This window comes from Stegodyphus dumicola, chromosome 5 (genome assembly GCF_044657685.1).
Source record: "Stegodyphus dumicola isolate Sdum_Otavi_A_Nest chromosome 5, ASM4465768v1".
Taxonomy (NCBI): Eukaryota; Metazoa; Arthropoda; class Arachnida; order Araneae; family Eresidae; genus Stegodyphus; species Stegodyphus dumicola.
In genome coordinates, this window is record NC_140772.1 from 119,238,762 (window position 1) to 119,261,828 (window position 23,067).

Genomic DNA, 23,067 nt, shown 5'->3' on the forward strand with positions numbered 1-23,067 from the left:
CTTTTAAATGTACTTACAGATACGATGATCAGAAAATGGTGAACAGAATTGAATTTTGGGAAAAGGAAGCCACTTCGAAGGAGATAAATAAATCGATATCTCTGCTAGAAACAATGTATATTTTAGTTAGTGCAAGGCTTCTTAAATCAGTTAAATGTTGATTTCGAAAATATAACTTTGATGTGGACGAAGCGTCAAAGGAATTGCAAACGATAGTCAATGTTTCACACATCAATTAGAGACGTTATGAAGACCTGCTCAATTCGATCAGATTGGGGATATCCTACCAGGCACCCCCGTCTTCCGCCTCTTGTCACCTGCAAATAGTCCGTAAATACTTGACTATTGTAATATTATAATTACTGTTTAAATAATATCAGTCCTTTTAAATTCCGGAATTTTCAGCTTTGGTTTCAGAACTCAATTATCCATTTACGATATATTAAGCTGCACAAATTTAATAATATTAGTTAAAGGAAAATTTTATAATGCAACAGGATATTATAGATAGAGCCAGGATGTTATATATTAGATGATGACGTAATTTTGAGGATATCTGGTTGCAATAAACGCACTTTCAAAATACGAAGAAGCAAATACTAATATAGTCACACAAAATTTTAATTTCTTAGTTCCCAAATACCGGCCTTTTATAAAAGTAAAACATAATTTCAGTCAAAAAATATTCTATTTGATGTCAATCTATGCCTATTCTATTTGAAGTCAAAAAGTCATTCTATGTGATGCACATTTTTGTGAGAAGGGGGGAGTGAGTATGAAGGGTGACTTCTTTATATTTAGACTTTAAGTCACACTTTGTGACATTTAGACTTCAGTCACTTTTAATCTTATTACTATATTTAGTAGCATATTTTCACCCTCTTTTATAATTTTACAGCTTGAAAATTAGAATAGGGAAAATACGCAGTATATATTATTTCTGAAAAGACCGCTTAAATGTTAGATATATTACATTAAAATATACATTTATAAATATACACTAATATTACGTATTTCAAAAGACTTTCAAATTCACTGATTTTTTTTTCTTACAGAAAATACTTTCCTATTCCTGCAAACATTTTACGTTGTTACCATAAATAAGAATTTTTTCAATCATTTGCTAAAGAAACTAGGGGGAAAGTATGCAAGTAAATACGACATTTACATTAATTAACTTCATATTTCTCTCGATTTAATTTCCGTAAATTACTCATAGATGAAGTGTGGATAAAACTAAAGGCAGCATTTTCTATCTTACTCAAACGTATTATAAATGTCGCAATTTCATCTCAACAGAATTTAATCACGAGAACTGTGAAATAGATTTGAAATGTTCAAAGTACGACAGAAGTTTCTATAAGTGTCTTCAACGTTTATTCCCATTGAACGCACAAACATTCTACTGTTTTTATCTTTTTTCTAGACATTGGATGAAATATTGATCGAGTTCGGTCTTTACCCAATATTTTTATTCTTTTCAAGGAGGAAAAAGACGTTATGGAAAATAATAGACTACATTGCACAACTGTCAAAAACTTCTTTTCAACAGGAAATATAATTCTTCTGCGAGAAAAATAAAATAAAGAAAGCGAGTTCGAATAAAACTTTTTTAAAAGTGCATGTTAGGAACGAGCGTTTTGGAACAAATGGAAGACATATTTCCACATAGATCATCTGAAATGAAGCTTGGACACTTTATCTTCACTTGGTCAGACAAAAATACCTAAGTGTAAGCAAGATAATATAAATATATCAAGTTGTTAAGATGATGCATATTTAGAAAAGTGACGTGTTTTAATTAAAACTATTTTTGGGCTTACTAAATGCTTAAATGCCAGGAAAGGCTTTATTTTGAAGGGTTGTAGTTTTTTTGCTTGTTAGAGTTGTTTCTTTGAGTTAATAATATTCTAAATACTTAAATCTAGAAAACAAGAAACCTAGAAAATGGTAATAAATAAGTCAAGGATTGGATTATTCAATTATGGCAAAGCACACAAGAGCTATCTGCCTAAAGGAAGGGATGCCTTCGTGGAGGATTTTCTAAGGGAAACTGCCTCGTATACACGTTAAAATTGGGTAAAAACACGAAAACGTCCATGCAGCCAGCCCGTTCGCGGGATTCGAACCTCGGACCGAACTACCAGTGTTCAATGTCTTTACCGCTTGGCCGCTGGTGGGCCAATAAGTCAAGGAATATACTATAATCATAAAGTATATAAGGAATTATCTTCATACTAATTTTTATTTGGACCAAAAAATCAATACTTAAATCGAAATTTTTAGTTTAGAGAAAAATGAGTGATTTTAATATTTTTAAATCAGTTTAATACTCCTAGCGCATATCAAATTTGTATTATTTCTAAAATATTACTCACTTTCAAAATTAGACTAATTTCACGTAACACAACTATTAGAGGTTTAGAAATCTCATGAAATTAGAGTAAATTTCTTTAAAATGTCGGATATCTTTTTGAATCGTAAATGAATATCGCTGAAATTATGTTTAAAGTAATATTTCTCGTTTTATAAAACAAACTATGCCTATGCAAATTTAGAAAGCATTATTTTAGGCTATACGTTACGTCATGTTAAAATTATACAGTTCTTTCTCGTAAGAATAATTTCAACAAGTTTTTTAAATCGATTGTAGTAGGTGCATCTAAAATATCTTGCACTTTATTTGTATAAAATGGAATATAATTTACAACTTTATAACATAAATTGTATGGACAGATTTCAAAATTCTGATTTATGCTCTAGTGCACAGGAAAATGAAATTAATAAATAATAGAAGATTTTGATAATTTAGTAAGAGTATTCCTTTGAAAATTTCTTATTATATCACAATCTTTTATGCCGCCTGTGGAAGTGATAATTCGTAACTTTAATGACAATAATAATAAAGCGTTTAAAATTATTTTTAATTTAGACAAAGACTTTTAAAGCTACATTAAATTCTCATATACCATCTTAAGTTTTAGAGAAAATCCAATGCTGCGTAATATTTAAACAAAACTTTAAATCTACTCTATTAAAATTGCAGTAGGGAACTGAAACATTAAGAAACATTTGAGCACCAAAATGATTTCTTTAAACTTATCCTATTACATTGAGTCATCCTACATAGACTAACCCTGGTTTTCATCACTTAAACCATAAAAGTCAGTTTTTCCTGAAAGCCATGGAGCATTAAAGATAGGCTTACATTTTATTATAATTAACTTACCACTGCAACTTACTTAAAAGTGAACATTTTTGCCATATTCAGAACCTAAACATAGAATGTTTTCGTTTAATAAAAGCAGACTTTGCGCATTGCGTATTCTTTAAAATTGTTCTTAAATAACTTTTCTTCCTTATTGTAAATTTGTACAGCTTTTTCTTAGTTGAGGACTGTAATATGTATTAGTTTTAGTGTAATGTGAAGTATCCATGCTTTTTATGTTTTAAAACAAAGCATATTTAATTTAATGTCATAGATAAATAGATGGCAGGATAAAATAATTTATCAAAATATTGCACCAAATAATTACTTAGTGCACTCTAGATATAAAATATCTTAATACTAATGTTGACGAAGAATACAAAATAAGAGATCAATTGCCATGATGAAAGAAAGAACGTTTTTAAACAGTTCATCAAAAAATAACAGACTACAATTCAATTGTGAGATATTTTAAATGAAAAAAAATCGTAATATAATAAATAATGAGGTATTGAAGAACAGAAAGCAAAATACGTTGTAGGGAAGATAGAGGCTAGTTGTAACAATTTTTGGAAAAATGTTTATATTTTAAAATGTATTTACCATTCCTTAATTGAAACTGCTGCTTTTATAGCATAATGATTCATTATTATTTACTAGACTATACGCGCGAAACAAATATTCGGAAATTTTGTTGATTTTAGAAAAAATATTTTATCAAAGATATTCGTTTGTTGCAATATGGCCCGGATTTGGAGCAAATAGTAACAACAGAAGCGACAAAACGTAGAAGAGTTTTTTGATAACTATTACTTGGATGACAATGAATGATATATAGTGGTTTATAGTAAAGTAAAATTGTTTAACAATCAACATAAAAGTCAGTCTTTATCAGAATTGCAGTTAACACAAATAATGAGAGATTGTTTGCTCTCATTGTTTTAACGTATGCCCACATTTTGTAAACTAAGAACTGCATCCCATCCATTTAGTCTTCTTCATCAGAGTTGCTGTAGGCATCTACGAAAGCCAAGCATAACCACTTTATTGTTTCAGGATCTGTGGTTCTCCAAAATTATCCTTTTCGGCTGTTTTATCTTTTAAGTTTCTTTTTAAAAATTTTTAGCCTTTCAATTTTCATTTAACTTTATCTTCTTTTTCTTTTTTTCTTCTTAATTATATTTTCAAACTCTTTCTCTTTTTCTTATTAATTATATTTTAAAACTCTATTTTCTTTTTGCAGTGCTTTGTTTTCGGATGAGTCAGTTAGGATGGCAGATTTTCTTTAGTTTCTGTTAAACTGTTTCCGAGGTGAAACCTTAGGAAATTTTAAATTTTGATAGTGAAAAATCGGCGTTTTTCTATTTTGGCAAAGAAAACATAATTAGAATATAGTAATTTGCATATTAACATTTAGAGAAGAAAATCTATCTACATCTATTAAACTAGCGAAGCAAACTGTGACATGTTACAACTTGTTTTTAGATTTTTGCAATTTACCCCATCCTATGATTCCTTACATTTTTGTTGATTTATAAAAATGTATTATTACTATTAATAAGGAAATTAAAGCAACATTTTAAAACTTAATAGGTACACAAAATAATAAGATAAAATTAGTTTTTAAGAAAAAGATCAATTTACTGACTATAAATCAAAATTTACGAAATTTCTCGTTAGCTAGTTAAGACTAAGCACGTGTAGATAATCTCTCGCTACTAGTTTCAGCGGGACACTGACTGTGTTTAGCAGTAAGGCCCATCATAAGAATCAAGTTAAGTGAAAATTCTGATAAAAAAATTTGAAATCCACTGCTTAGTGTGTGTGTTACTACTTACCCCGGTTACGACTAGCCCCTATTACTTTTAATATACCGCAAATTCATTCAAACAGCAAAAACAAAACTCCTCAAGTTCAAAAAGCAACCTAATTAATTTGACCTAGACAGTACGTCACATGAAGCAGACATTTATGGATTTCACTAGTGTTCACAGCTTACATACTAACAGAAATCAGCAGAAATAACAGAAATTCACTGGTCAGGTTCAAATGATCCAATATGCTTCTAATTGACATTTTCATATCCGTTTCTGCCATGAAACAAATAGAAATTTCATTGAATAATTAATTATCCTAACTTCCCTGTGCTTATTTATGCAAATACGAACCTTCAGATGCAATTCCTGATCGGTAACAACATCACAGAATGATATAAACAGTAATATTTTTCCAATAATGGATGATGATTTTCGAGGCATATATTTGATAAAACAGGTGTTAGATATTTTTCAAAGCATCTTTTAGACAGTTCTTTCCTTGGTGCTCAGGGTTATATAATACGGCTGAAGGCCATATCACTTGAGAGGCCCGAACTCATCTGATGAAAATGTTAGGTTACATGTTCAAAATTTAAGAGTAACAGAGATATTCGGAATTGAAATCATTTATATAAAACTTATTGAAATATTGTGAAATATTGCCTGAATTCTCAGCCATAATTATTTCCAAATGAAATTCAGTATTTTTGAAGTAAATTCAAAAGCGTAGCTATTCTTTGAAACACATCGGTTTAGTTGTTTTTTGAACGCCTTGTACAGTTATATAGAGATATGCGTTACAACTTAAATAATCGGTGTAACAGAAACTTGAAAATGTTACCGTAGATTCTAGATTTAGTCATTTTTATCAATTCGTTTTACTTTTCGGTTGTTTAAAACATTTTTAATAAAATCTCATTATGTTTTAAATTTTATTTAGAAATACTATTTTTTATAAACAAAATCCTAATTCTCTTGTACGTTTATTTTTTAGCTCGCCTGGACGATGTATCAGTTTTCATTTATTATCACATGTATGCTATCGCTGATCTACATTACTTCCTGTAATCCCAGAATTTCAGAAGTAACTCAGAAAGCTGATGGCAGTCCTCCGATTTCCGACTTGGAACCTCTTTCTGAACAACTAGAGGCATCACTTCAAACGAATCCTAGCGATGATGATCTCGATAAGAGAGGATGGAATAAATTGTCCAATGTCTGGGGAAAGCGAGGTTGGAACAATTTGTCTAATATGTGGGGAAAACGTGGATGGAATAACTTATCCAATATGTGGGGCAAACGTGGATGGAATAACTTGTCCAATATGTGGGGTAAAAGAGAAGTCACCGAAATGCCACCTTTGGAGAGGCAAGCTTATAATAAACAACTTTACGGAGGCAAACGAGGCTGGAACAGCTTGACTGGCTCCTGGGGAAAGCGTGGTTGGAACAACTTATCTGGTGTTTGGGGCAAACGTGGCTGGAACAATCTATCCAATGTTTGGGGCAAACGAAATTATAACAAAGATGATGACAGCAAGAGGACAACACAATGGAACAAACTGAATGGTTTATGGGGAAAACGAGCTGCTGACTGGGATGTCCCTGCACCATGGGATGGAGAATCTCCTGATGGTAAGATTGTTTGTCCTTATACGAAAAATCATTTAGTTCGTATGACAGTAAAAATAATATGCAAATAATTATTTGCCTAATACAAATAGTTTTGATAAAATGAGTTCTTAAATTCCGTTTATTTCATCTGCTTACAGAAAAAAAAAGCGTTAGATGTAAATTATAAAAAATATTTTTTTAAATAACTACTGCATTTAGGTTACACTTAACATTTCGGTTCATTATGCACTCCTATGTCATTCATTACACTAAACAGAAGCGCAATTTGAAACAAGAATTCAGAATGCATTTCTTTTATATAAAAAAAAATAAATGCCTCATACAAAAAATACAAGAATACATACAAAAAATAAGAATCTTAATGAACATCTTCATTTGCAATTTTTTACACTTCTGCTCAATTTAGTTAAAATTTAAAATGTTCTAGTTTTCGGTGACCGGAAAAATGCCTAGGAAAAACGCCCAGTGGAATAATGCTCACAGAATAATGTTCACGATATAAATGCTCATAGGAAAAAAGCTCACACAGAAATATGCCCACACAGAAAAAAGCTCACATGGAAAAATGTTCACTTAGAAATATACTCTCACGGAAGAAAGCTTACATAGATATATGCTCAAATGGAAATAAACCCACCGATAAGTAAAATACGTAGAAATATTCTTACATTAATCAATCAATAAAATAATCGATTTGAACATCGTACACCTACTTGAATTTTTCAAAGAAAAATTATTTAAATTACCAAAACATATATGGTATAAATATATATATATCAAAAACTGTATAACTTATGTGTAGATTCGGTTGCTATAAAAGATTAACAAATGGATTGCTTTTAATTAGGAAAAGGAGAAGAGGAAGGGGAGAAAAATGAAACAATATACAGTGAAAACATTTACAATTTTAATTGTTAAAAAAATAAAATAATAGTGAATATTAGTTACACATTTTATAATATAAATCTTTATAAGAATAGCAAATATATATAATTATTTTATTTAAATTACATAAAATACCTTATTATATATAAATCATAAATATATATTTCAAAAAGTTATAAATACATAAAATTACTGAATATTATCTATAATATGTAAATATCTAATTTTATCATCGATTTCATCAGAGTTTCTTACATGATTCGCGATTACCAAATGTCTTCATATTTTCTTTTTTTTAACTTCAGTACACCCTGTATTTACAATAGCTAATAATAAACGTTGGGAGGCTAACTCTTTTTTCCAGTTCGTCAAATAAAAACCACATACTGGGATGGCTAGAATTAAGTAATGAATTTTGTGCCTTATGAAAGCTTTCGTAACGATTTGTGGTTTTAGGAGATTTTTAGAAGGGGTCCTCATAATGATTCCACACTTCGATTGGCAACTGGGGTCTTCAAAACTTTTTTGGCTACAAACTTAAATAACTACATTCAAACATCAGTTTCTTATAGATACACATCAAAAGTATGCAAAAATAGAGTAAAAAATACAAGAATAAAAATGTCCTGGGGCAGAGATATAAAATATTACAGTACATGCAAAATTTTACTATAGCTTTCTTCCTTTTATATACCGCCTCTAAAATGGTTAATGTGAGAATCTGTCCAATAATTTTTTTCAAATGATTAAATAATTTTTCTTTTAAAAATTAAGTACGTATACGATGTTCAAATCGATTCATTATTTATTGATTAATGTAAGGATATTTCTACATATTTAATTTATCAGTGGGCATATTTCCATGTGAGCATACATCTATGTGAGCTTTTTCCGTGCGAATATATTTCTAAGTTAGCATTTTTCCATGTAAGCTTTTTTCTGTGTGGGCTTTTCTCCTTTGAGCATTTATACCTGAAGCATTATTCTGTGAGCATTATTCCTGTGGGCTTTTTTCCTAAGCCCTATGAAGAAATAAATGAACCTAAATAGATTTTAATATCAATGAACATTTTTAATGACAGAGATTAACTTAAAGATAGTTGCATACAGCAGAGAAAAAAGGGCGAATAAGTAAGAAAGATATACATATACATACATACGTAATAAACAGTTACGTCATCATTCATCACCGCGCAGATAAACGCGAACGGCGCATGCGTCAGGAGAAGCTCTCATAAGCTAAACGTCGTATTATAATTTATGATACAACAACCCCCTTTTCGACTTTTGGCGGCTGGAAAAAAAATAAACATTAATCATTTACAGTTATTCCAATTAATTTACAGCACTTAGAATGTTTCGAAGCAGTCAATGTTTTTGTCAGTACATCGGCAGGCATTTTCTCTGTTGGCACATATTTAACGTCTATTTCATTTCATTCATAAATTTCACGAATGAAATGATGTCTAATATCTATGTGTTTAGTGCGTGAGTGATAAACAGCATTTTTCATAAGCTTCTGTGCCCCTTGATTATCACAATATATAATGGTTGGATAATCAGCAGTAAAATTTAGTTGGATAATCAGCAGTAAAAGCAGTATAATTCTTTAAGGAAACGACGTAAATAAACTGCTTCTTTGGCACTTTCTGAAAGACTGTGATGTACTCTGCTTCAGTACTTGATAATGCAACATTTTGTTGCTTTCGTGATTCCCATGTTATCGGATTTCCAGCTAGCTTGAATAGGTAACCTGTATACGATTTTCTAGTATTAACATCAGACGCCCAGTCGGCATCGGTATATCCAATAAGTGCTTTTCCAGTCTTTCGAAATTTTAAACAATAATTTTTAGTTCCTTTTAAGTATCCAATAACGCGCTTTGCAGCCAACCAGTGTAATTTTCCAGGATTGTTATTAAATTGGCTCAGGTGTCTGACGGCATATGTAATATCCGGCCTAGTAAACACAGAAAGATACATAAGCGAACCAATTAGACGGCGATAAGGTACATTGTTCATTTCTTCCTTTTCAGTTTCAGAAGGACACATTTCTTTACTTAAAATTAAAATTTTACACTAGGATGTAAAGGAGTTGTTACTGGTTTTGCATCTTGCATATTAAATCTTCGTAGAATATTATCAACATATTTCTGCTGAGATAAACTAATAGAATTATTATTTACATCTTGATTAAATTCTATTCCAAGACAATAATGAAGTTTGCCTAAATCTTTAACATGAAATTCTTTAGAAAGATAACCTTTAAGTTCAGCATATAAATCACAGCTATTTGTTGCTATTATTAAGTCATCCACATATAAAATTAGAATTAACTCACCTTGAGATGTTTTCATCCTGTATACACACTTATCTGATTGTAATGGTTGTAATCCAAAGTTTTTGAGTTTTTTCTCTAATTTTTCATACCACTGTCGTCCACTTTGTTTCAAACCATAAAGAGACTTTTGCAAAGCATAAACATAATCAGGATTATTTTGGTCTTCAAAACCTTTGCTTGTTCCATGAAAATTTCTTCTTTTAAATCACCGTTAACATAAGCTATAACAAAATCTAATTGATATAACATAAGGTCTTGTTCAGCACTGTATGCAATCACAGTTCTTATAGAACTTGCTCTGGCTACTGGAGCAAAGGTTTCATTAAAATCAATTCCAGGTTCCTGTGCAAATCCTCTAGCAACCAATCGAGCTTTTCTCTTTTGAACTGTTCCATCTGCATTATATTTCGTTCTAAGAACCCAGCGACATCCTATTACCTTTTTGTTCTGTGGTCGCTTTACTAATTTCCATGCACCATTTTTAACAAGTGCTTCATACTCACTTTGCATAGCCTTATGCCATTCTTCAGCATAACTTCCATTTAATGCTTCTTCTAATGTCGGATTTGTATCTTCTTCAGCAATTTGTGCTTCTTCCTTTTCTCTGTTTATATTGCGGTACTCCTTTTTTGGTCTTCCTGGCTTCACAGTCTTGACTTTCTTTGGACGACCTGCCCCCCTTTTAATCTGCATTTCAGGTAGTGCTTCGGAATCAGAATCTTCATTATCAGATGGTTCAGCAGATGCTTCTGCCATATTTGAGGGGTCTTCTGTTATTTCATCAGCCGATATTTGCTTTACATTCAGAGGTTCTTCCTTCTTTTTATCAGGAATATTTTCGAGAAATAAAACTTCTAAATCTTTATCATAATTAGTCGAGTTTTCAAATTCATCAATGAATCTAACATCTCGGCTTATAACGATTTTTCTGGAATTTTTATTCCACAGCCTGTATGCTTTCGATTCATTTGAGTATCCTACAAATATATGTTCTTCTGAACGAGGATCGAATTTCCCTTTAGACCTTTTATTAAGTACAAAACATTTCTGTCCGAATACTTTGAAGTGAGATACAGTTGGCTTGATGCCAAAAAATAACTCATGAGGTGTTTTGTTTACTCCCAGGCTTCGATTCGGGCAACGATTACGAATATAAACAGCACAGTTCAAGGCTTCAACCCAAAAGGATTGGGGAAGATTACTTTGTAGTAACAAACATCTGGCCATTTCAGTTAAAGTGCGGTTCATGCGTTCAGCTGTCGAATTCTGTTGAGGAGTCATTGGTGCTGAGAATTCTCGTTTAATCCCGCATTCTTGAATATATTTAGTAAATTCTTCTCCGCGATATTCGAGACCGTTATCAGTCCGAAGGATTTTTATTTTCTTTCCTAGAAGATTTTCGACCGCAGCTTTGTATTTAATGAATGCATTTTTCACTTCATCTTTAGTTTTAAGAAAACTGACTTCGACATAACGCGATTTGTCGTCTATGAAAGTAACAAAATAACGCGAACCAGCATGGGATGGGACTCTCATAGGTCCACACAAATCTGAGTGAATCAAGTTCAGTAATTCATCACTTTGAAATTTTGATTCTTTTTGAAAAGGTTGCACAATTTGTTTACCTCGGATACAGACTTTGCAGTCTTTTAGAGATTCAGTATTATTAAAATTTGAATTTCTAACCATGTTATCAGACTTAAGTCTTTTCAAACCAGACTCATTTAAATGACCTAATTTAAGATGCCACTTTACAAAATTACTTACCTGTGCTATTGCAGCTGTTTCAGTGCTTGGATGTATATAATAAAGATCACCATGATGAATAGCCTGCACTAGTATAGATCCATTTGGTTCTATTATTCTAGCATGTTGTTCTGTAAAAATCACTGAACGATTATTTGCAGTAGCTTTAGATGTTGACAGCAAATTACATTTTAATTCCGGAACACATAACACATTTTTGAGCGTAAGTTTAATTGCCTTATTTCCGTTAGGTACTGTTATAAGGACAGTTCCAATTCCTGTAATTTTTGATGTTTTGTCAACTGCTAACTTTATGGTTGAATTCGTTCGAGGGTGAAATTCTGAAAATAACCTTCTGTCATTGCACATGTGAGATGTACAGCCACTATCTAAGCACCATGAGGAGGTCTTCTGATAAGTATTGTTTACAGCTAAACTAATCTGCTGTTCATAATTAGAAGCCATCATAGAACCTTGATTTCCCTTATTTGATTGCGCATATTTTCTATCAGCTATTTTCTTTCTGTATTCAGATGCCTTGTGCCCAATTTTCGAACAGTAATTACACTTCAAGTTTCGAAAATTTCTTTCAGCAGGAAAATTTTTGTTTGAATTTACCTTCCATTTTTCATTTTTCTTATGTTCTTGATTTCTTCTTTTATAATCAGTATAGTATGCATTCTGTGAATCTTGAGACGTTTTCCGTTTTCTTGCTTTCCATTCTTCTAACATTTTGATTTTCAAAGATTCGGGACTAGGTAACTCATCTCTTGATTCGATGGCGCATCTAAAATTTTCAAAAATTTCTGGAATACTATAGAGCAGAAGAATCGATAATAAATCATCAGCTATGTCAATTTCCATTTGTTTAAGCTTATCAACTATTTCGAAGAAATTATTCAAATGTTCAGACATCGTTTCGCTTTCCACCATTTTTCTAAATAAAAGCTGTTTTAATAATGTAGCCTTCTTCGCAGGTCCTTTCGATTCATTATACGGCTTTGAGTTTATTCCACACAGCATTTGATGTCACACAATGCTTTATATGACTCAGTTCACTAGGATTAATAGCAAGAATTATATCTGCGCGAGCTTTTTGATCAGCTTGGAGCCATTTCTTTTCGCCCTCGGTTCCTTCCGCTGGTTTTAGCTCTTTACCGATTATATAATCCCAATGGTCGTTTTTAATCAATACTGCTTCTATTTGTAATTTCCAACTGTCAAAATTATCTTTTCCGAGCTTTTCTATAGTAGTCAAATACGACATAATGTAATACAGTCTCTCGCAGCCAAAAACCAAGATTGAACAATATAAAAATAGGCTTAACTGAACGCTGATAAGTTCTTACCGTCGATTAGACGTAACAGTTCTTGCACTGAATTAGGCTTAATAGTTCAATACTCGAAAACTTCAAAATGTTCATTTTAAAATAGGTATTTTGCTAATTAAGCACAGTTGAAACGTTTCTGGGCCCATAACCATTGAAGAAATAAATGAGCCTAAATAGATTGTAATATCAATGAACATTTTTAATGACAGAGATTAACTTAAACATAGTTGCATACAGCAGAGAAAAAAGAGGGAAGAAGTAAGAAAGATATACATATACATACATACGTAATAAACAGTTACGTCATCATTCATCACCGCGCGGATAAACGCGAACGGCGCATGCGTCAGGAGAAGCTCTCATAAGCTAAACGTCGTATTATAATTTATGATACAACACCCTAATTTTCGCATTTTCTTTTGAAATATACTTTTTGCAGGAAAATCATATTTGCTAATACTCAATTTAAAGGATAGAAAGAGGATGACATTATATTTATTTAGGCTACTTTCTGAGTTACAACAAACTTTTAAAAGCAATCTTTGCAAATAAATCTCCGCTATACATTTCTAACATCATTCACATCTTAAAGAATTATAGTTACATTTCCTGATAGATCAAGTATATGCTTAGTACTTTTGCATTTTGCAGGTCCGTACTGTTTAGTCAGTATTTTTGCCAAAAATAAACAAATTAAAAGAATTATCGAAAATTATAATCAAACACAAAACCCAATAGATCTGGAGACATGCTTTGTGCTTTACAAGTTTATAGGTAAAATGAGTATTAAAAAATAATATTTATTTGACACCAATTTTTTTTTAGTAGTATTTAAGATACTTATTTGTTTGTTCACTAGTTGCACAATATTGTACACAGGTGGTTCATTTCAAAACATTTTAAAAAATAAATAAAGTCTATTATCATTAGTTGTAATTATGAATACAATGCTTTCGCATTAAAATATGTATGAATAAATATGTGAAGATATATAATGAAGTATTTGACAAGAAAACAAATGTTGAAGAGCAGAATGTGCTGGAATTAGAGAAACGCTAGAGAAATTGCTTAACATTCTGTTCTTTGAAAAATAGCAAGAATTAAACTTTTCGGTGACAGAACTACGTATGAATAGTCTATAGGTTTAGAAATTTTGGAATTGTCTGAAGCAAATTCAGACAGAAACCATACTCCCACGACTCCTTTGCTAATAGAAAATATGCTAAGGATAATTAGTTATGCAAGTAAACATAAAGTAAAAATTAGGCAAAATGAGAGTATGATTTCCTGTAGTGTTTTATTTAATTTCAAAATGCGCGGAAAAACGGAAGGCAGATTTGTTAAACACAAGCAGTATTCAATAATTTCAAATAAAGCTAAACTTTGTTTTAAGATATATTGTATGTTATCACGAGAAAAATAAAATACAATTCTAAATTACTTTACTTAATGACGAGGCACAAATATTGCATTAACTTTTATTTTTTTTTTCAGGAACACCAAAAAATTGCTGAAATTAAAGTTAACGATTTTTCATAGCATATTAAAGTTGAGGCAGTATTTTATACTTACTTTGCTTGTTAATTTCTCATATGCATAGATTTTGTTGGAAATATTAAAAAATGAGGGTCCATTTTAAAATAAAAGTTCACGCAAAGTCTTTATTCTTTAGTAAAATACACAAAAGAAATAGCTTATCTGGAGGTAAATACTTCCAAAGAAATCATCAAAACGAATCATTTACTAAATAACATTTTAATGTTTCTAGATTTGTAATACTTGTATTATTTCTTTTAACTCATCATTTATCGCAGGTTTCCAGTATAAAAAAATTTCAGGAATTTATTCAATCTAGTTTGATTATGTTTACTAGAAGAATTGAGTAGAATACCTTTATAAATCATACAGAGTTTCATAAAAGATTTATTTTTATAGTTAATAAATAGATTCTATAATACACTTGCGATCAGTACTTGAGAGAATAAAACCCAATGCTACATTTTTCGGTTACTTTGTTATATTGGCAGTGTGTCCAAGTTGTCTTGGACATTTTTATTATTACAAATGTCGTAGATAAACTTTACAGGTAGATCAGGAGTATGACGCAAACCATTTAAATTTAGGAACCTGTAGCCTTATACTTCCTTAAACTGATTTGTTTACATATACTTGACCTACCTGTAAAGTGTTTTCCAAAATGTTTTGAAATACCCCGTATAAACTTGTAAAATGTATAACACATTTTATAGAAGATTTCTTACTAATTACTTTTATTTAAAGCACTGCCATTCTTCCGTTTCAAATTATGAGACATATGCCATATAATCATACTACAAAAATATGGTTTTGTATGTAAGAAATACAAATTATGGCAGATTGAAACCGAAAGCATTTCTTCGTAATTTACTGTTAACGGATCTCAAGAAAGATAATTCGATATATAATTTCATATAATAGAATGTTTTAGTAAAATCTTTACCATTGTTTTGTATATTGAAAAGAATATTATTGGCAGAAGATTAATAAATCAGGTATAACTAAGCAAACGAAAACTTATAAAAATTATCTAAAGATTATTTAACGCAGCAGTATGGCTCATGGAGTTTAAAATCTAGAGCATGGATTTAAAACATTAAAGCTAACATTATTTTTCTAGCTCGAGTTTTCGGAACGTTACTTATGCAAAATCAGGATTATTTTATTCTTATTTTTTTTTTTTTTTTTTTTTTTTTTTTTTTTTTTTTCAGATTCTTCTATTTCCATCTCCTTCCGAATATACGGACAGGATTATATAAGAAAGTGCATGAAGTCTCTTATCTTTTCCGTAACTTTCTCTAGCTCGCGAAAATATTTCGTTTGTTTTGTTCTACTTAAATCTGAACCTTAAGTTGGAAAAACATGAATCGCTATATAAAACTAAATTCGAGTAAAACTACCGAATAACCTTTTTTTACTAGTATTAAACCTAAACTTATATTTCCAAAGCAAAATAATCCTCTCTGTTATTTCTCAAGCATTTCCAGATTGAAAATGAATATCTGCGATACTTTAGTTTGTTGTTTACGAAGAGGTTTCCATGAAAAAAATCAAAATTTGGCTCTATTCTATAATATGCGATTTCATTTTCTTTGATATGAATTCTCCTATGAGGCTATTTTGAATTCCAAATAAGGATTTGTTCAATAAAATACAAGAGCTTAACTTGCTTTTCTTATTTTATTTGCATTTTTATGCTTGTTAGAATAGTAAGCATACGATTTTCAATTGCAAAAGAAAATGTTATAAATAATTTGATTAATGATTTAAAACTGGGAGAACCATTCTTTTTATGCGATAGCAGACAAAAAGTGGTGTTCACTGACATCCGGGGATTGGAGGAAAGCATTAAGTGTTATGAATACGGAAAATATCATTCTGAATAGAAGATGTAAGAAATAAGTTAAAATTTAGGAATAGGTTGGCAATTAGAAATTGCTCCCACCCAAAAAAGAGTGTCAAAAAGTTTAAAATAGCATTTAAAATGAAATAATATGATAAGTAAAAATCGTTTATTTAAATAATTACTCTCATAAAATATAAATGTGTTAAAATTAAAATATGTTGAAAATTACATATGTTAAGGAGTACAAAATAAGTTGAAAAATTGCATCTAAAATTCAACAATGATCATGTATTACCATAAAATATAAGAAAAATGTTAAAATTAAGAGTATGTTGTAAATTGCTAACAACGTATGAATAAAAAAAACGCCTACATAAAATAAAATAAAACGATAAAAATTAGCACTTTTTACAGAGAAAAGCACTTAATGGTTTAAATGATGGAATTTAACAAAAACATTGAAGTCCAAAATAACGTATATAATTTTCATTTTCTTCAATAAAGAACATTATAAACATTTCCTCCTAACCAAAATTCCTGTTTCTGTTGCCAGTTTTCAAAAAACTAAATTGAAATATGAAATCGAAACTCAAAGAAGCAGGAACCGTACAACTCACCTCAAATCGTATCCTGAAACTACTTACCTCCACTCTACTTGCTCCGGAGATGGAACTTGGTATCAGTTTCAATGGAGTTTCTTATTTATGAGTCATGCATGGCTAGTTGCTTTTGTCATCACTTGACAGAATGTGTTAAATGCTTAAGACACAATTACACGCCGAACAAATACTAATTCAGAAGTCAAACAACAAGAATTTATGTTTTCCGTACTTTTCAAGTTTGCTCCTCCAAACTATCCCTTGATGAAGAACTAAGTTATTTAAAAGCAATAGCTATTGACAGGGGCTTTTCACCCAACATTATTAATTTGCAATTCTCTTCCGTTTCTCGATATTCTGGTCACACGTAACACATCCAACTTCAATACTACGGTTTACCGTAAACCTTCATCGGTTTGCCTTCCACCACACTTTAATTCATGTCATCCGACTAAACAAAAGTTAGCTTCCTAACGCCGGCTATGGTACAACTGTAGTACCAGCATTCCCTCCCTATTTCAGAGAATCGTCTATCTGTAGATCTCGGGGTGGTCCATTGTCGCTGCTCAGAATAGCCGCCGGCTACGTATTATTTCCCTCTTCTTATCAGTTTGGCTACATTTTGGCAAAAACCGCAGGTTTCGTCTCGCGCCAATATACTTGAAAATCAAATAGAGGCCATCTCTAATTTTTTTAGTACTGACTTTCGCTATGATTAAAACGTCAGGGATTTTGCACGCTGTTTAAGCTTACCAGATTTAATGCTTTTTAATCGTAGCAAATAAGAATAGATTCATTTTTTAGATTTAATGCCCTTCTAGAAAATAGCTAAAACCGCTTTTATCGTTTACTTCCTTTTTATACTTATGAATAATAAGATTTTATTTTGACATTTTTTGGAGTGCATAAAACCCTTAAGAACTATTAAGTTCTTTCAAAGTGCTTCTATTATGTAGGCAATTTTGTCTGATTTATCAGGAGATAAATAAAAGACAATTGTATGCATAAAAGTTTTTGTGATTTTCATTCATTCAATGATTTCATTCAATGATTGCTTTCAATGATTGCTTTCAATGATTTTCATTGATTGTAAATTAAATAAAATCAATTTATCTTTAGACCCTCTTTTAGGATGAGATCTGCCAAAAAGTATTTAAATATCAGTAAAGCTCACGTTACTTCTGAATTGAATCAAAATATCAGTTACATTGTATTAAATTTCGGCCAGTATTATTTGCTGAAATTCTTATAAGATAAAGGGAATTCAGACAAGTTAATAAAAAATATCTTTAAAAAAGGTTGTTATTTTGTCTGTAATAAGGTGTATGCCAACTTACTATTAAATGTATGAGAATTAGGATTGGATTGCAGAAAAGCACGCGAACGCTATCTGCTTAAGGATTGAATGCTTTCGTGTAAACCTTTTTAAGAGAAAATTTCTCGTATTTACGTTCCTGGTGGAAAACTCCACATGTAATCAACCCGTTCTTCGGGTTTGGTTGGATTAATTTTCTACGCTTACTGAATTATATCAAAGCACACAACAATTACCTGTATAAGGGGAGGGATGCCTTCGCGGAGGACTCTTAATTTCTAAGGGAAGCTGGCTTGCATTTACGTTACACAAAAACCATGAATCCAAACCTTTAGTCGGGATTCAAACCCGAGCGAGCTACAAGTGTTCAGCCACCTTTACCGCTCTACTGAAGAGCCCGTAAAAAAATTTATAATGAAAAATTATTGAAATAATCGGTTTAATTTACTAACCTATATTTCTCAATCGACAGTACATAAATTACGCATATGAGGGGATTATTTGTGAATAAATAAACTGTATTGCACTTTTCTCCATTATTTCATATTACGATGAAATTATTGCATTTCAAAGTTATTTCTCATGAATTAATTTTGCTCCGTTCACGATTTTTTATATTTTCAAAGAGAAAATTTCACACTTTAAATAAAAAAATGCACGAGATGATACTTTACGCAAAACTTGGCGTAAACAGTTTTCTTAATTTTGCTTTGAAAATATTCCAGGGTAATTGTTTTCATTACTGGAAGAAATATGAAAAACAGATTTACTACATTGTGTCAACACTCAATATGTCCTCATTCTTTTGAAAACGTGAAAGATTACTCTTTCTAAAATAAATTAGAAAATATATTATGTGCAAATAGAATATTCGTTGAAAATGAAATAGACTTCAACCTTTGGATAAAACGATGGTTTTTTTAGACGCAATTTCTACCTATGAAAAGAAATTGACGTAATATAATTAATTCTTCATAAACATTAAAAACTGTTTCGAAAAATACTTTTGATGATTTCATATATAGGTCACGGATTTCTTTTCTCTGCTAACATAAACAAAAGCCAATTTTACAACGAAAAATTCTCGTTAAAGATATACCTCCTTTGCCTGATAGTCCAATGAAATATTTGTTAAAGTTAAATGATGAAACGCACCCAATGTATCTCGGATTTTCCTTTTTATAATATAATAAAAAATTATGGAAAAAACACAGATTTAAAGCTTTGTTATTGTTATGTAAAGCTTTATTATTGCTGTAAGTTCATCTCAAAATCTAATTGTATTGAATCTCATTCTAATCATCTAATGGTAATAAATATTATTATTATTATTTCATTAAATTAGTCATAACCATTATTTTGTTAATGAAAATATGTTATTCAAAATCGCATTCCAGCTTGCAGACTTACAAAAATACTTCGTATTTATTATATTTTGTAAAATTTTGTTCTCGTTTTCTAATTTCTAATACGAAAATACGCGAATATAAATGAAGAGTGAAATTAAAGTTAAAAAATTCACAAATTATTTACGAGATTGATCAGAAATAGTGAGTGAAATATAAACATTGCATACATTTTGTTCTAAATAAATAGTGCACTGTATATGGATCCAGTACTGCATATTTATTTATGCACTATTTATTTAGAACTTCATTTAAATGAAAGCAAAATAATCATCGAAAAAATCGCAAATCTAGCAACTCCTCTACTATGGGACGTAAGCGTACGACAAACATGTAAATTTTACTGCATCCATGGAGGGGAAGTAACGATTTTTCTCATTAGGAAAATGTCAAAGAAGAATCAAAACTGTTTCGGATCGCGCCGGACTGAAAGCTATATAAATTTTTTCGATTCTATATAATTTTTTTTAGAATTTTAGTAGTCAGTAGTCGGAATGTCCGGAGTTTAGACCACAACCTGAGAAATACTCATTTTTCATGTTACCTGTTTCTACATTGTCATGGATAAGATTCAGACTGTATATCTTTGATTTAAACTGCATTTCTTTATTTAATATATCCGCTACGTTTGACATCCACAGCTGGTTCTTCAAGCTCATTTTTACAGACGTGGGTTGAAGTGAGCTTAGCTTTTGAAATTTTATTTTCTTGTCAGTAAATGTTTTCTTATATTCCTTTCAAGGCTCTACAAATTCAAGTGGTAACAAGTTATTGTTATGAAAATCAAAAGACTTGATTACAGCTGCGTTTTAATCATCCATGGAAAACAGAGCAAAATAGTGCGGGCTTTTTAGAGGAACGTAAAAATTTCACTTTCATTTCGAAAGATTATTTGTTCACTTGTTGATCGAAGTTTTCTGGGCATTATACAACCAAACTAGTCCAAAATAATCTTAAATTGAGAGAATTAAACAGAAACAAGAGCGAAGTGTAGGTAGACACAATAATATTTACAATTAACGTAAATTTGTCAAAAACCACAGAAATGGAATTTCGTAGAAATAAGCCGAAGCTAACAAAGTAAAAATATAATGTCCTCACAAAGCGCAGAGGATTCCTGTCTAAACCCAGAAGTAGCTCAATAAGTATCTCCTGGAAATAAAATGTCTTACGATGAAGTATTGGTAGATATGGCCCTAAGATGGCTAACAGAAATATCAGTAACGTGATTTTTTATCTCGACCAAAAAATTGAAGTTTTCTTCCATTAAGGGAATTTTATAATGGCCAAATTAGGTGGAAATTAGAGGGCGCGAGGTCTTGTGAAATAGTGGAAGAGGTAGAACATTGCAATCGAGCTCCAGCAACTTTTCTGAATTATCAAAGATACATGAGGCGGAGTATTGTCCTGATTGATAACGGCGCTCTTCTGGTTCGCTATTTCTGTGGATTTTTATTCAATTACTGTCTTTAATTCAACTAATTTGGAACAATACTTATCTGAATTTATCGTCTCGTTGTTCGGTAAAAGCTCATAATATAGGTCCAAACACAGAGAATGACCTTCTTTGGATGATGGCCGGCTTTTGGGATGGCTAAAGGTGATTCATTCCGCTTTCTCCAAAAACATTTTCGTTCAACATTATTATGAATGATCCATTTTTCATAATCCGTGAATATTTCTTCAAGAACAGTGTTTCCTCGTTGCGTCTATAAAGCGAGTCGCAGATGGAAATGAGATCTATCATGTTTTTCTCAGTTAAATTGTGGAGGATCCACACATCAAAAAAGTTTATGAAACTAGGCTGTTCGTAGAGGGGAGATTTTAACATGGTGTTTTAATTTGATCTTCATCTGTTCTGCAGATGCTACCTGATCTTTAAGTTTTATATCACCGTCTTTAAACTTAGCAAACCTTGTTTCCCACATTTTTTTCAGCTACAGCACCTTCGTCGTAAATAGCGCACATCTTGTTTGCCGACTGTGTGGCATTTTGCCTTTCCGGTTAAAAAAAATTAACATTAAATAGGTAGCATTAAATGGCATTAAGAATTAAATGGCGAAAAGGCACATTGTTTTCTTCCATATTCAAAAACGTATAAAACTAACAAAAATTAACGTCACGTTACTAAATGTTTTTTCAAATATACCTGAAGTACTGGTCTTCATGATATGTACGCATGTCATTTGTTTTCAATCGTTTTAATATATTTAGAACTGTCCTTATGCCACCTACAATAATCGGCTCGTACCTATTGGACAAACTAATAATAAATACTGTATTTTACACAGTTGTATTCAAATTCAAGGTGTCCATACCACTTACATTCTACATTTTAAAAAGCCAATATAAGCAGTGATAAAGAAATACAAAAATGACCCAGCAGTGAAGGAAAATAGGAAAAAATTACCTGAGTCAGAAATCCAGTTTAACACTTTCAAAATACAACTTGTCCTGTTAGCAGTGTTCAGTGCCGTGCCATTATAATACAGTACCGCTAAACGATGGCACTATATAGGTGCTGAAAAGTGAGCAAAACTTTACGAGATGACAGAACGCAGCTTCACAAGCAATATTCGCCATAGAAAGTTTGGGCGAAACTTTCTATAACGTCGAGTCACTAGGTGGCATTGTAAATAGTATAAAAGGGTAGGTCCTCGCACTCAGTGGCATTTTATACCATGGATTGCCGAGAGAATGGATGGCATACGAACCACGAAATTTCCAGGGCGAAGGATTGGTGGAGATGGTCCCATAGTTCGTCCACCAAGATAACCAGATCTCTCGTATTTGCACTTCTTTCTGTGGAGCCATATGAAAACCTAATCTACGAGTGCCCCTTTGAAACTAAAATGGATCTAGTCGCCAGGATTGCCGTTGTTACTGGAGATACTCGGGAAATGCCTGGTATCTTCGCAAATGTAAGTCAGTCCCTATCCCACAGGTGTGAAGCCTGCATTATAGCTGACGCAAGGTCTTTTGATAAATTTCTTTGAGCATGTTCATCAATTTCATTCCTCTTAATGAAATATTTTCTGAAGTATCTCCGCTCATTCTTGTGCTAATTCTTTAAATGTGACAGTGGGAAACCTACCATTTAACTTCTCACCCTTTGAGTTTCAAACATACATTCTAACACAAATATTTCTCTCAGAGCTGTGTTCTATCACCCATTAAAGTTTTTCCACTTTTTCAGATTCACCCTGTACACTAGGTTCAATTTTAATTATCTAATCGATATAGTTTTTAAAAAAATTATTTTTTCTGCAAGCGAAAATTTTGTAAGAGCCATATTTTCCTTGAAAATATTCTTTTTTCTTTCGGTATCTTTGATGATATATTTATTGACAGGGCTTTATGGAAAGGATAAAGGAATTCTAGTCCTTTCCTTTTATATAACATAC

General features: G+C 31.3%; 1 protein-coding gene across 1 annotated transcript in view; it reads left to right on the forward strand.

Moving 5' to 3' along the window:
- Mip (Myoinhibiting peptide precursor) overlaps window positions 1–23,067 on the forward strand; it is a 249,475-nt gene that overhangs the window by 202,692 nt on the left and 23,716 nt on the right. Inside the window, exon 2 of the mRNA XM_035356434.2 lies at window positions 6,020–6,659. Coding sequence (XP_035212325.1) covers window positions 6,032–6,659 — 628 coding nt within the window. The 5' untranslated portion in view covers window positions 6,020–6,031. The remainder of the gene's footprint in view (window positions 1–6,019; window positions 6,660–23,067) is intronic.